General features: G+C 41.8%; 1 protein-coding gene across 1 annotated transcript in view; it reads right to left on the reverse strand.

Moving 5' to 3' along the window:
- Positions 1–1,017: 1,017 nt before the first annotated feature.
- zdhhc9 (zDHHC palmitoyltransferase 9) overlaps positions 1,018–15,000 on the reverse strand; it is a 28,300-nt gene continuing 14,317 nt past the window's right edge. Inside the window, exons 4-9 of the mRNA XM_085789411.1 lie at positions 13,266–13,403; positions 12,778–12,826; positions 10,607–10,709; positions 6,931–7,034; positions 6,498–6,630; positions 1,018–4,333 (exon numbers count right to left, since the gene is read on the reverse strand). Of these exons, the coding sequence (XP_085645537.1) occupies positions 4,166–4,333; positions 6,498–6,630; positions 6,931–7,034; positions 10,607–10,709; positions 12,778–12,826; positions 13,266–13,403 (695 nt within the window). The 3' untranslated portion in view covers positions 1,018–4,165. The remainder of the gene's footprint in view (positions 4,334–6,497; positions 6,631–6,930; positions 7,035–10,606; positions 10,710–12,777; positions 12,827–13,265; positions 13,404–15,000) is intronic.

Below are 15,000 nucleotides of genomic sequence, written 5' to 3' on the forward strand. Positions count from 1 at the left end.
GAAAGTTTCTAAATCTTGCTGCAGGTTTGTGATTGACATGGACACACTGTGAGACAATGAGACAAGAAGACCCTGGGAGATGAGTCCACATGCAGCTCTACTTGCTGTAGGTAAGCCACCGACCCGCTCCTCACATTACACAACATCATGATGGGGAATTAGAGAGCCGGTGTTTAGGACCCAGCAGCAGCCAAGGGACACAGCTTCCAGATGAACTTTTGACTCCAGCGACTCTGGGCCTGGGTGTAGCAGCACTGACTTGACTTGCAAGATTTTTTCCCCCCTTTTTTTTTAAAGTACATTTTTGGGCTTTTGTCTTTAATCGATAATGTAGTACAGTAGTAGAGAGACACAGGAAATGGGGAGGCAGAGAGAACGGGAATGACATGCAGTAAAGGGCCGCCTGAGTCGGGATTCGATATGGGGCCGGCTTCAGTGAGGACTATAGCCTCTGCACATGGGGCGCCTGCTCTACAAACTGAGCTAAACGACGCCCCGACCTGCAAGATTTAAAAGAAAAAAAGTAGAATGGGGATTTTCAAATTAAAACAAAGAAATATCCATATCTACAGTATGTGCAGGAGGAAAGGGCTGCAGGAAGTGGTGCAGAAATAAACAAAAAAAACTGCTGCACTGCTGGTTGCTGCATGGCTAAAAATTTAGAAAGTGCATTAACTTAAGTCGCCTTGAAGCAAAGCAGTGATCCTGCAACGACTCATGTAGAAACGGATTAGTGTCGGGTCAGGAATATGTTTCCCTCCAGCTGTTTATTCCTTTCTTCCAAGACCCTTCCTACTACCACTGTCTGTATAATGCCACTGCTTTGAAAGACGACCTCTGCAGAGAAGTGAATTTACACTCCTGTTTGTATTTCTCCAGGGGGCAGAAACCTTCCTGTATACAAGCAGGTGCTCTGCTGAATATTTATTTAGACAGACGAGACGGATGAGACGTCTCCTCAGGATGTTTCACACCCAGAGCTCTAACAGCAAGAAACCCAAATGATAAAAATGATAATAATATGACAATATTGTTTATTTACCAGACACACTGATCATGTAAAAAGAAGTGAAGTAAATTGAATGACATACATATAATCACAGTGTTGATACTAAACAAAGTGAACATAAATAAGAGCTCCATCAATGGTATAGTACTGTATCTGTATACATAATGCAATGTAATAGGTTGATCAGAGCATTCAGATCTGATCCCGTCATGGCATTTTAAACACAGGATATAACACACGTACAACAGCTCAGCTCGGTCGCTCGACAGTCTGCAAAAAAACCCTCAGAAGAAAATCAAAAACTTCAATCGTCCCTTTTAAAATCTTCATCACAGACGTCCCTTCAGATATCAGTCACATACATTCTTGCTTCTCGGTGACAGCGACGCAAAGCGATCAGATACCGACTGTCTCCACAGAGAAAAACCCCACTAGACCACCGCTCCAGGTTTAGTACTTCTCATTGGAAATCAAACTTTTTTTTTTTTTTTTTTTGTGTAAACTCCTTCTAACAAACATTCAGTAATTACACTCGTTTACTTCACAGAAACAATACTGTCACACACTTTACAGCATCTTCCACCGGACATGTGTCAGTTTTGTCTCCTTTTCTCACAAGCACAGAGGAAGTAAACAGGGATAAAAAGGACAAATCCAAAGGTTTTCCTAATGATAAAATAAATAAATTATTTGGGGAATTTGGACTTTTGTATTTTGTTATAAACAAACTGATTATGTCAACTTTTCACGACTCTCATTATATAGAGAAAACAATTAATAATTTATTCAAGAAATGAGTCCTCAAATAAACAATTTCTTGCAGGCCTAGATTCATCTTAATGCTTAAAAGTGTCTAATATCAGTCTTCAGATCAAACAATCCCAGCACACTGGGATTTATCTCCCAGCTTCCTCTACTCTCCGAATATGTTGCAGCTCAATTTCAAAGGAGATTACGGAGGAATTGAGACCATTTTGAGACTTATAATAAACCATCAGGCAGATTTCAGAGAATGACACGATGCTGTTGACACACTAGATTTTCTACACAAGTATATTTCACAAACACTAACTCTGTCTTGCATATAACACAATCACTATGACAAACTCTCGCTATCTGCTAAAGTCATTTAAATACTAAAAAAAATCTGCTTCGCCATCTCTCATGTTTCTTGAGTGGATGCCGTTGAGCCCCTTGAGCGATCTCTGCAACCAAAGCTAAAGAAATTCTCAAGCCTCATTAAAAGCTGTACTCCGTCGCAAAGACACAGATGTGTGAAACTATAAAGGATTGAGAGTCATCTCTCCGTTTCCCCGACTGTCGCCCCAGCCTTGACTTGAATATGACGAGTTAAATATGAGAAAGGCAGAAGACGGCAGGAAGAGAGAGGACTCTGAGGAAGATCAGCTCTGGTGTGATTTGCAGGAGGAGGTGCTCAAGCTCACAGGCAGAATAATTTAAATAACACTGGCCGCACTTAAAAGTTCAAAACAAACTAAACCTTACTGATGTCGGTCGTCCTCATTCATCAGCCGAGAGGTTCTCACTTCATTTACACCTGTGAAAACTATGTACAGTTCAACCATGGCTTTGCTTCTTGTTCCATCCACAAGGTCTGATCCAGTGGTTCCCACCTGTTACTGTACGACCTCTGAGCCCTCAAATCTGTGCAAATACTGAAATGCAAAAATGAGAGGAAGTTGTCAAATGGTCCTCTCATATTGTTATCGATTGTGTGCAACATAAAAATGTATAAATGTATAAATATGTTACTTGAAAAGCTTTTTTGTGTGTTTGATGATCGGACAGGGCCTGGCTAGCTAGATACCCAGAGCTCTCAGTCTTTACACAGAAGACACAGACATGAGAGTGGTCTAAATCAAATAAAGACCATTTCCCAAAATGTCAAACTATCCCTTTAATTCATCATGTTGGGGACCACTGGACTGAATCGTGTATCTAACGTTGTTATTTCTCATGTAACGCTGTGTCAGACGGAAACTTGAGGGGGCTTCTCTGTTGGTTCGGACTTCAGCTGCACGTCATAGTGCAACTGTTACGATAAGGCACTGTCACTACGAGTGTCTAGGGTCAGCAGAGGTCAGGCCTTTTCCCACCGAGCGTCTCCTCCTCCTGGATGCAAGACTTTTGACTGATCTCATCTGTTTCAGAGCGCCAAACCTCACGACAGCAACACATCCTTGATTATATATAAAAATGGAAGGACAGGCGTCGGTCTGGATCAGATCACTTAAAAAAAAAGAAAAAGAAAAATGCTTGTACGTAAGTAACAACAGTACTGAATGCAGCAACATCAGAAGGGTCTGACTTGCCTGGAAGGAGCCTTTAAGAATATCTCAGCTAAGGATTTGCATCATGTCCTCCCTCCTGCCTGGACATCATGTGTACTCAGACTTACAGGTGAAATGCTTTTATCCAAACAGCTAAAAAAGAAAGAAAAAAAAAAAAGCTCGTCCAGCCTCCTCATGATTTGCATAGGGCATACACAACAAAAAAACACCGTATGTATGACGTTTTATACATGTCCAGAAGTTAATATCGTCTTTGCCAGACACTTGCAGGGAGTATATTTGAACTGGCATCTCACAATAAATGTCAATATGCAACTTTAAATAACGAAAAGAAGTAGTAGTGACAATCAGAGCAGCCCACAGCTGAACCGTGGGGGAAGTCATACCGCTTGAAGAGAGTTGTTTTTTTGTGTTTTTTGTTTTTTGTTTTTGTTTTTGTCTGCTGTTTTCCCAGCAGCTTTCCCCCCTCTGCGTGTCTTTTCCATGCAGTGTTCAGGAGTCAGAGGGAGCGGCTGACTTTCCACTAAATCACTCCCCCTCCTGCAGGAGTGAGTGTCAGTCAAACACATCTGCAGCGACTGGTGAGCAGGAGAAGGAGGAGGAGGAGGAGGAGGAGGAGGAGAAGGGAGAGGAAGAGGAAGAGGAAGAGGGACCAGGAGGAGACACTCTGCTCCTCTGGTTGGATGTACGTAGGACAGAGAGTTGGCGAGTAACCGAGTCACCGTCACAGTCAATCAGACGTTGATTATTAATGTTCCAGGTCCTGACCAGGCAGGATGTTGGAGGGGGAGGAGGGTGAGGAGGAAGAGGAGTGGCTACAGCTGCAGCCGCCCCCCTCACACAGCTAATGGGTCTTGTCCTTGACGACGGACGTCTCCACATCGGTCTCGGGTGAAGCCAGGGGCGGGACCTTGGGAGTGGGAGGTTGCTCCTCCTTGGGGGAGGCGGCGGCGATGCTCGGCTTGGCCTCGTCGGGCGTGTGCTCGTTGGGGATGAGCGGAGCGGTGGTTTTCTGTGGGAGGAGGAGAGCACGTTGAAAAGATGTAGATGCAAAGTGTTGAAAACAAGAGTATCATCTGTGAGTGGTATAAATAATAGTTCTGAGATACTTGTACCTAACTTAAAGGGATAGTTCAATATTTTGGCAAATTGGCCCGTTGCCATCATCTTTACTTTACTTTATTTGTTTATTTAGTCGGGACAATGCATATTAATGGACAGTGAGTGCTAGAGTACCCACAGTAAATACACCGGATTTAGCACATGTTAATTATTCTATAGTCATAGCAGTGGGTTCGTTACTTTAATTGTCGGTGCAAGCTATTTTTAGAACAGCGGAGCAGAGCCGTGAGCTGCTCAGAGCTATGCTACGGAGGCTGATGGGATTTCTTGGTTTCCCTCATCAAACTCATCAAATACACAATCCAAAAACAAAAACAAGAGTATCATCTGTGAGTGGTATAAATAATAGTTCTGAGATACTTGTACCCAACTTAAAGAGACCCCGAGCTTTTGGTTATAAAAGAGTCTCATATTAATGTGGATGAATCCACACTTGTGGATGGGTCCATTTTTAATAAATATTTCGTTTTGTCTTTATAGAATAGAATAGAATAGAATAGAATAGAATAGAATAGAATAGAATAGAATAAAACTTTATTAATCCCCCAAGGGGGAAATTCACTTTGTCACAGCAGCAACAGATACCAGACAGGCACACAAAAAAGATAACCTATCACTAATAAATAAAATAAGTTGATAAAAAATAAATAAAGGCTTATGAGTTAATAAAGTGCTTGGATCACGCTTATAGTTATTTTGATGTTATTATTTAGTGGTTGACTCGCCCAGCATTTCCTAGTTTCAGTTTCCCAGACGCTGCGGCGGGTCATGGGAATAACGCCGCCGGATCGCTAGTTGGCATCGTTTATGGTCGGAACTACGACGGTATCTGATCGTCTTTGAACCTCTGACTTTCGTTCTTGATTAATGAAAACATTCTTGGCAAAATGCTTTCGCTTTCGTCCATCTTGCGCCGGTCCAAGAATTTCATCCTGTGTGCAGAGGCTCATGGGAAATGTAGTGTGAAAACACTTTGCTTTCCAAAACTCCTCTTGGTCCCTTTCATACTTCTTTTTATTTTGCAGATTCAGAATCATAATAGGAAATATCATCAGCAAATACATTTATGTATAATTCTAGGTTAAGATAAGACGTAATGATCCCTAATTTATGTGCAAGTTAATAGATTAAATAGATATACTGTAGATTGATATATTATTTTGATGTGTACTTTTATTTCTAAGCATACTTTGATGCTTATGTTTTCTTTTTTCTCTCTTCTCAACCAGAGCAATTAGGTTATGTTGGATTCATATTTCAGGTTTAAACTGAATCAGATCCAAGTCTTCAGAGGCAGTTACCAGTTATGTTGGTCCTTTTCTCTGGAACAAACTATCAGTGGCAAGTGTTTGCACATTACACACACTATGAACTGCTGCTGTGCATGAAATGTGCTGCACAGATAAAACTGACATGTCATGCATTATAAAATATGCAAGTAGAAATTTCATTTTAAGCTTTCTGTAATTTTGTCATTTGATTTCAAAGAGTAGCACCGACTTCAAACTTTAAAACTGACAAAAAAAAAAATATTTTCTCACAAAACTGTCACTCTGATCTGAAACACTGTGAAATAAACTTTTTTTTTTATTTTTTAACAGTACTGCCCTTTAGAAACGACTGCGTTTCCACCCCTGGATAATTTCAGGGTTTTCAGATAATCAGGTTTGTGCTAAAATGTGAAAAGAAAAATCTCCTCAGGCTCGGACACACAACGTTAAAACAGCATTAATATGAAAACGGAGGCCTGGCACTAAATAATGATGTAGCACTTAATGCTTCAGAGGAGAACAGTTGGAATAAATTGAACAATTATAAATAATTACACAAAAGCAACAACTGAGCATAGAGAGGCAGGGAGTGGCTCTAAATCCATGTAGCACCAGATGAATCAATGTCACCATGATAAGAAATGTGTTTTCCACACACAAACACACACACACACACACAGACACGCGGCTCCTTTTCTCTCTCCAACGCCCTCTGTAATCGCTTTAGAGTTTATGTTAAGTTAATGTCCGTGTGTGTGTGTGTGTGTGTGCATGCTCTCTCACTGTGGTTTGTGGTACTGGGTTGGTGCTGGCAGCGGAGGAGGTGGTGGTGGTGGTGGTGGAGGAGGAGGTGGGAACAGCAGACGCTGCAGAAAGAGACGAGTCCTCCTGCATCAGTCCTCTTCTGTCCAAGACGCTGAAAGCGAGACAAGACGATCAGTCACGACCCGCATCCTGCTCGTTACTCACCAGAAAGAGGCGCAGCAGAGGAAGACTAATCAATCACAGCAGTCGACACACAACTCTTTGATAACAGTAGAGAGGATTGAGATAACGCAACGATAAATAAAAAGGAGGAGGAGTCGGATTCTGAGTCGGAGCAGGTGTTTGATACTAAATCAATTAACCAACTCTGTGTGAGACGATGCAGCTCGTTTCCTCTTCCTGCTTCGAACGCAGCTGTTTAGTTCAGGATGTGTTAATCTGAGGACGTTACCTGGGGTACGCCGGCCCACACAGCACCTCGCAGCAGTTTTTGATGATGTTCTTGTGGCTGTACGGGTTCTGGACTCTGTTCTTTCCAGACCAGGATCCTTTAATCTAGACAAACAACAATAACGAAAAACAAGAAGTGCACAACACCCATCACTAAAGCAACCAAACCTTCACAACCAGTCAGTCAGCATCCCATCCCAAACACACCCCGACGACTGTACCTCACACCCTCGTTCGGCTCTCTTTCAGGAAAATCTTCCCTGCGCCTATACCTTATTCAAAAGCAGAGCTCCATTTTTAGATGTTATTCCCACAGGCGTGGCTTTGACCTACTAAAAGGATCCTGTCAGGGATTTAATGATTCCTGGTTTAATGGGATCTGTGTGTTTGCTGACGAGTGCAGTCGCCACCAGTCACTGCAACTACAGATTAAAACCACTTTAATAAGTGATTGAAAACAAATCATACAAATTCATACAAAGGATCTGCAGCAGAGCAACAAATAAAGTCGGTCACTGTGCTGCCTGCATGTTAACTCAGGCAGACACCACATGTGGCTCAGGAGAGATTTTAACCCCTAAACATCCTGCTTTTTGTAGCAGCACATTTACATCAGATGGAAATAAACTAAATAGTTTATTTTATGTCAATTTTTATAGTTCACATCACATTAAAATAGAAAACGTAACATTTCATCATTGTTTGATTGGATTGATTTAAGTGCAACTGTGACTAAAAACACATTAACTTAAATGATGCTTTTATTTATCATGAAAACATGTAGGAGAAATTAAAGATTTATCTATTCTATAGTTAATCTATTATTGATTTAATGACTCATATTTATTTTCGCAGCCTGAGCTGGTGAGTTGGACTGACCCTGCTGCAAGTCAGAGAAATATTTATTTATTTATTCGATTTTTTTATTTTGGGTGCTAAAGATGTAGGTCAGTGCTGCATGCCTTTGTGTGTGTGTGTGTGTGTGTGTGTGTGTGTGTGTGTGTGTGTGTGTGTGTGTGTGTGTGGAGACGCAGCTGACAGACCATGTGTCATCCTAAGGGAGAGCAGAGCTGCTACAACACTCAAGGTGCCTTCTCTTGTTCGCTCTCATTCCACCATTTCTCTCCTCCTCTTTACTCTCCCCCTCTCCCCCTCTCCCCCTCTCCCCTTCCCTCTCGCTCTCCCTCACCCTCTTCCCTCTTCCCTTCCCTCTCTCTACCACAGCAGTATTTCTGGCAGCCTGCCCGGCCCCTGCAGGTATCGATGCATCTATTATTAGGCCAATCACAGATATTGAAATGACCGGGCTGACAGCCATTGTTTCAACTCCTGGAGCAACGTTACACAGTAGGTGCTCGCTGCAGAGCTTCATTACAGATTACTTGTTTTTATATAAAAAAATAAATAAAAACGAGGCCAGCCATCCCACAGGAGAGAAGAAGCAGAATTATAAATTAATCATTACAACAAAGTATGAGTGCTGCACTCTCTTGCTTTCAGCCATCTAGAATCTCTCACACTCTCCAATACAACTCAACTCAACACTACTACTGCTGCTGCTGCTGCTGCTGCTGCTGCTGCTGCTGCTGCTGCTGCTGCTGCTGCTGCTGCTGCTGCTGCTGCTGCTGCTGCTGCTGCTGCTGCTTCTCGTCAGAGCCTCTGCAGTCAGATCTGGGCTAACAAAGCCTCCAGTGAAGTACACACACTGCTGATACTAGTGTACACAACAGAAACACTTCCCTGTGTGGATTCGTCCACCTGCACACCACCACTCATCATCTGCTCTGCATCAGCCTGATGTGTGTGTGTGTGTGTGTGTGTGTGTGTGTGTGTGTGTGTGTGTGTGTGTGTGTGTGTGTGTGTGTGTGTGTGGTGACTAAATAATGACTCAATGGTAATGTGCTCAAGGAATCAATATTTTCTTTTCCTTTTTTAGCATCAGAAGCTTCTTCTAAATGCGGCCGATTCACCAATCAGCTCTTTGTGAATCTGTTTTGTTCTTATTTGAGCTCAACTCTCTATGACTGGATTTATCATCATCATCATCATCATCATCATCATTATAATTATTATTATTATTCTATTCATAAGAGAAGCTACTGGTGCATATTTTTAGATGAATGGACCATGTTGCCTGCTGCTGAGCAGAGAGGAGTCCAAATTCTGCTTTTAGCATTCAAAGCATTTACCAGCCAATTTGTCATATGGCTCAGACTCTGAGAAAAACAAAACTGCTCAGTGTGAAACTGGCCACATTTCCCTTGTAAAGAGATGTTTGTGAGATTTTTGTGGTTGAACCGGGTAAAAATAGGGTGAATTAACTTTGGTGAAGTGTGATTTTGAATAAAAACCCACGTGATGTATTTCTTTGTTTCAGCTGCTATAAATAAACTGGATCTGTGTCTTTCCCGTGTATTTGAGCTCACACCACTTTCCTGTATTTGCTTTACTTTAGTTTACAGTATAATGGCCTTGTTTAACAAGCTACAGTTTACCAACCCTCTGTCCTTCAGTGCTGAACGAGGCGGCGCCGTTGTCAAGGAAACAGCTCTGTGGTGTTAGAAATTGTAGTGTTTACACCACGGCGATGTGTGTTTATCTTTCCAGCCTCATGGACTCGAGCTGCCTGAAGATTTACAGACACATTCTTCAAACGCCACCTGATCCTCATTATGTGCTGAACTCTGACTATTACTCTCAAAGAAATCCAATTTTAAAAAAACAGCTTAAACACGTCTAACCTTTTATCTGAACTCTTCAATATGAGAGGATGAGAAAAAAAACCTGCACTTAAGAGGATTCTGTTCATTTTTATTCCTCTGTGAATGATCACTGGGACCAGACTGAGCTCCAACATGACTGTGGGTTAATGGTGCAGACTAAAATATTTTCCTCTTGAGTTCAGGTAGTTTGGGTTTGGAGAGAGTGATGGTGAAAACTCAGACGAACACACATCAGTAGTGTGAAAAGTGACTAAATATTTGGATCTTTCTTTTCCCTCACTTAGCCTTTGAGTTATCAGAAATAAAAAAAAAAGCTTAGTGCAAATGCAACCAAGACACATTTCAGTTCTTCTAACTACATCTTGTAAATGAATGTGATAGCTGTTAGCGACCTAGCAGCACTGTCACTGATGTAGATAAAGTATTCTCTCTCTGACTAACACCACCTCTGGGCTTTAGTAGACTCTGACTAAAATTTGCATTTAGGTTTCATGCATATAAAAAGGTGCATATTGTTCATGTGTCTAAATGTGAATCAAAATTCGATGAAAATTGGGATAAAATCACATTATGGCTGAAGTTGCCTTCACTTCCCCTGTGGTGAGCGAAGGGTTAACATGGACCAACCTCAGCACAAAGTATAGCCGAGGCTAAAGTCCACTTGTGGTTTTTTCTTAACTAAGACTCATGTTGTGTTTTCAGTTGACCGCCAAGGCAAATATACATACTGTATATTTGTATATAAGAGCAGTTTGACGGAGCATTAACTTGAAATTTCCACCACAGGAATTGTTCACACGTCGGGCTCATTTGCATGAAGACAGTATGAAACCTAAACAAACTAGATGTAAAGTGCAGACCCAAAGAAGGAAACCTGCACACGTGACAGCTCCATGAATCTGTAGTTACATTTAAAATCGCATCTAAACATGCAGTGAGATGCAGGCCACTTACATCCTCGTTGGTGGTCTGGTTGAGAGAGATCAGGTAGGTGTGGAAGCCGGTCAGTCCCACCACCGACCACAGGGTGAAGAAACACACCAACACCTCCAGCACAGTGAAACACAGTTAAGAGAAACACAACAGATGTTTTTGGCCGGACACATGGTCACTGATTAAACAGCAGGTGACTGCACAATGGAAGACAGTTATGCAACATGGTTAAAGCCAGAGATAGTCAGCGTAAGAGATAAAGAGTATAAACACAGTGGTTGTTAATCCATTAACCTGTGGTACAGAGAAAAAGATGAGCACGTGCTTACATAAATATAATGTAATATAGCCTATAACTTAGTACTTTAAATCACTTGTTAATCATAACTTAAAGCAGATAACAGCGGCACGGCCGTTTCGGCTAATGCTGTGTTCAAGGCAGGCTTTTGAAACCGTAAGTTACAGCTTCAAGTCACAACTACGACTTGGTAGCGTTCCAGGTAACCCGTAGCTCGTGTTTTTACCGTCCTGTTGTCTGTGAAAGTTCCCTATAACGGCCACTCGTAACTTCCGACCCGTGAACTCGTACCAGATCGAACTGGTATGACTTCACAGGAAGGAAAAACACAAAGTACGAGTTTCCTTGAACGCACCATGAGTTAGCAGCCCCCGCCCTTGTCAGGCATCAATTGGTCCTCGTGCTACGTCACCACATTCACGCGCATCCCTTGGCTGCACACACAGCCCTTCATGCCGTTCTCTCTCCTCATTGGATAACACTTGTATCCCACAAGGAAAATTTTCTCCTCGGGTTACAGCAGAGCAGAGTGACGGAGAGACTCGTGTTTAGGCTGAAATACTTCATGTAAGTGATTGCTGACGGAAAATAGGACTATTTAGGACTTATATTAACAAAAACATTCCACTGATATCTGCTTTAAGTTACTGTTGTTAACATCTGTCAAACCTTCCATTTAAACTAATTAAGCTAATCTTAGCTCTGGCCATTTTAAATGTTTTAAGTTAAAGGGATAGTTCACCCAAAATTCAAATTTCACATTATCTACTCACCCTCATGTCGACTAAGGGCTGGGAGAAGTTTCATAGTCCTCCGTGCCTTCTCTGAGTTACAGCGGGGCTCCGTGCAGCACTGCATGTCCATATGACGGTTGCGAACGGGGCTCACTTTTCTTCGTCCAAAAAGACACACCAAAAAAACATCCAAATACCTCCATAGTGCTCGTCTGTAATGTCCCTCTTGTATTGAAGCCCCAACATGAGAAATTGTTCCGAAAAAATAAATGTCATATATCCGTCATATGGACATGCAGTGCTGCGCCGAGCCCCCCTGTAACTCAGAGAAGGCACGTAGGACTCTGAAACTTCTCCCAGCCCTTAGTCGACATGAGGGTGAGTAGATAATGAGTGAAATTTGAATTTTTGGGTGAACTATCCCTTTAATATTATTTAAATTCTAACAATTATATATATTCACCTGACCCGCATTTGACCCTCACATAAATCCACCTTAGAAAACTGAGGCTTAAGCTTCAAGTAAAAGGGGAAAAAAAGAAGTAGAAAATAAAGAAAGAGCACTGTTGTGTGGAATGAATTAGTATTAGTATGCTAAAGAAATCATTGCTAAGCTGCTGATGTTAGCCTTAATCATAACATTCAAGACCAGTTTCCACACAGTGTTGCTGAAATGGTGAATAAACTTTATATAAACTACAGCCTCATAATGTAATTCAGCTGTGCTCCTTGACCTTGCGTGTTTATATACACTGACTGTTGCCCATAAAGTTGGAAGTTTTACCTCTTCTCATGAATTGGACTCAGTATGTGATCATTACAGCTGGTCAAAGGTGATTACTGATTTGTATGAATAGGAATAAAAAGAGGAATGTGTCCTAACATAAAATTATTCCAGTGTATTAACACAGCAGCTACATTCAACATAGTGACTGCAGCTCACATTACGGAGGATGAATTCTTTTCTTACATTTTAAGGCTAAAAAAAAAAAATTGTTTTTCATTTCCTATTCTAGGGAATCTGACAAAAGCAGCTCACAGCAAGGCTAAAAAAAAAAAATTGTTTTTCATTTCCTATTCTAGGGAATCTGACAAAAGCAGCTCACACAGCACCTGGTTTTGTTGTGCACATACACTGTGGTCAGAGTTTTAAAGGATATGTTCCAGGTGTTTCTTTCAAAGTGTTCAGAAAGCCATTATCCACGGAGCCTGTGAACAGACAGCGAGAAGTTAGACAGAATATATAAAGACACACTGCTTCCGTATTTATTTTATTCCTCTGAAGAGGAGCAGCTCTTACACATTACACATTATTAAGATAACAAGCCCAGAGCTAATTATCCTGACTAGAAAAACTCCACACATGTCTCTGTCTTGTCGCTGTCTGCTTTGGGCAGAACGAGGGAAGCACGAGAGAGGATGAAAATGAAAGAGGAATCGTGTCAAGATGTCAGTTTGCTGTAGCCTGTCTCGTCACGCTTCAGGAAAAAGCCTGGTCCGAACTAGGTCATAGTTTCAGAGCATGTGCATTTACATAAACACTGGAAGCTGCTGGTGTCGCAGCCCACTCTTCCTGTTTTGCCACATTTTTTTTCTCTCCTACATGACACGCCTGTGTGCTACCTCTGATTGGACACCTGATACTTACGCATGACGACATGGACGATGTCAAAGGTGAAGATATAAATGGTGAGCAGCGAGAGCGACAGGGTGAACAGGTAGAAGTATCTGTAGTTCCTCTTGCCCACACAGTTTCCCACCCATGGACAGTGGTGATCAAACCGATCTGTGAGGAGGAAACAAACAAAACAAAAAAAAGTCTGTGTGTAAATCTGTGAAATGTACCTGCTGCAGCAACGGACGTTTTTAGAAATCAAGCGAGTGTTAAAAATAAACCAATATCAGCTGCAGTCTCACAGTCCAACGCAGCTTTGTGCATCAGCCTCTGTAAAACCTGCAGTCTAAATATAGTGATCACTTCCTCTTTGCCTCAACTCTTCTATCATTTGGAGGAGAGCCACGTGAAAGCAGGGCAGGGTCAAAGGGAGAGACAGAGGTAAACGTCTTGCTTTACACTTTTATCTGCAGCTGACACTCACTGCTGCATGTCCTGGATGGAGTTACACAACAACAACATAACATACAGCAAAATGTGGGACGAGACTGAGGCATATTGTGGATGAAAACGGATGAAAAAACACACACAGTTTCAGCTTTAAATAGGTCTGAATGTGTTCACATCCACTAAGAGTTAACGTTACAGTAATTATAGTCTCTGTAGCCATGTTAGCAGCGCGGCAATTGTGGTTTCTGACTGAAGTATCTCAACTACTACTACTACTGGATGGATTGGCATGACAGTCGGTTCAGACAGTCTTGATCCCCAGAGGACGAAGCCTTAATGACTGGCGAGGCCCTGACTTTACTTCCAGCATCACAAGCAGGTTGGCATTAGATGGATTACTGTGAAATTTGGTCGACACCTTCATGCCGCCCTCAGGATGAATTGTAATAACTTTAGTGATCCCTAAACAGTCCTTAATAGTCCTGCACACTGTCCCAACACTGTTTGCTTGATGTGGATGTCAACAACACTCAAAGGCAGCACAATATTTCAGTGATCTTTGCTATTTTTCTATTTTAATACCCGAAAAAAAAAAATCTGAGTTGTGTGCAGTAATTCAAAGAGCTGGAACTAGACAAACTTGAACTTTTACTAACACCTACTTTTCTTTTTTTTTCAGTTACTCCCATAGTTATTGTTGGAACACAAAGTCAACACAAGAAAATCCTGTGTGAGACTTTCACAGCGATAAATATTGTTCAGTCAAGAGAAAAGAAGATATGACTGCAGTAAAAGAGAGACTGAGGTATGCTGCCTGCACTGCGTGTGTGTGTGTGTGTTAGTGCAGCAGGTGCACACAGATGAACCAGTGTTCACAATGACTGAGCACTTATTCCCTCTCTTAGCCTCCACTGTCTCCTCTCATATCGCCTGTGAGTCGACGCTCCGTTCAAACGCATTCCTCAATCATCAGCAGCCAAATGACTTGTTATTCTGCAGGGCCGAGAGATAAAACAGCTACACACACACACACACACACACACACAAAGATATCACATCACATCACATCAGAGCACAACACACACAACACGTATAGTTCAAACCGCCGTCACAATTCAAAGCGCTTCAAATATTCCTTGGGAAGTTTTTGCTCCATTAGCTTCAGTTTTTCAAAACTTCTGCAGCCTGTCTACTCAGACCAACATTTATTTATAAAGCTTTGATTTCTTTTTAAACAATATCATCACTGTGACAAATGAGCGCAGGGAGAAAATTAAGGTCAAGGCTTCGGTAACAGTCATCACATCAGCGAGCTATT

The sequence above is a fragment of the Trachurus japonicus genome, chromosome 10 (assembly GCF_045865225.1).
Source record: "Trachurus japonicus isolate A0001 chromosome 10, Traja_1.0".
Taxonomy (NCBI): Eukaryota; Metazoa; Chordata; class Actinopteri; order Carangiformes; family Carangidae; genus Trachurus; species Trachurus japonicus.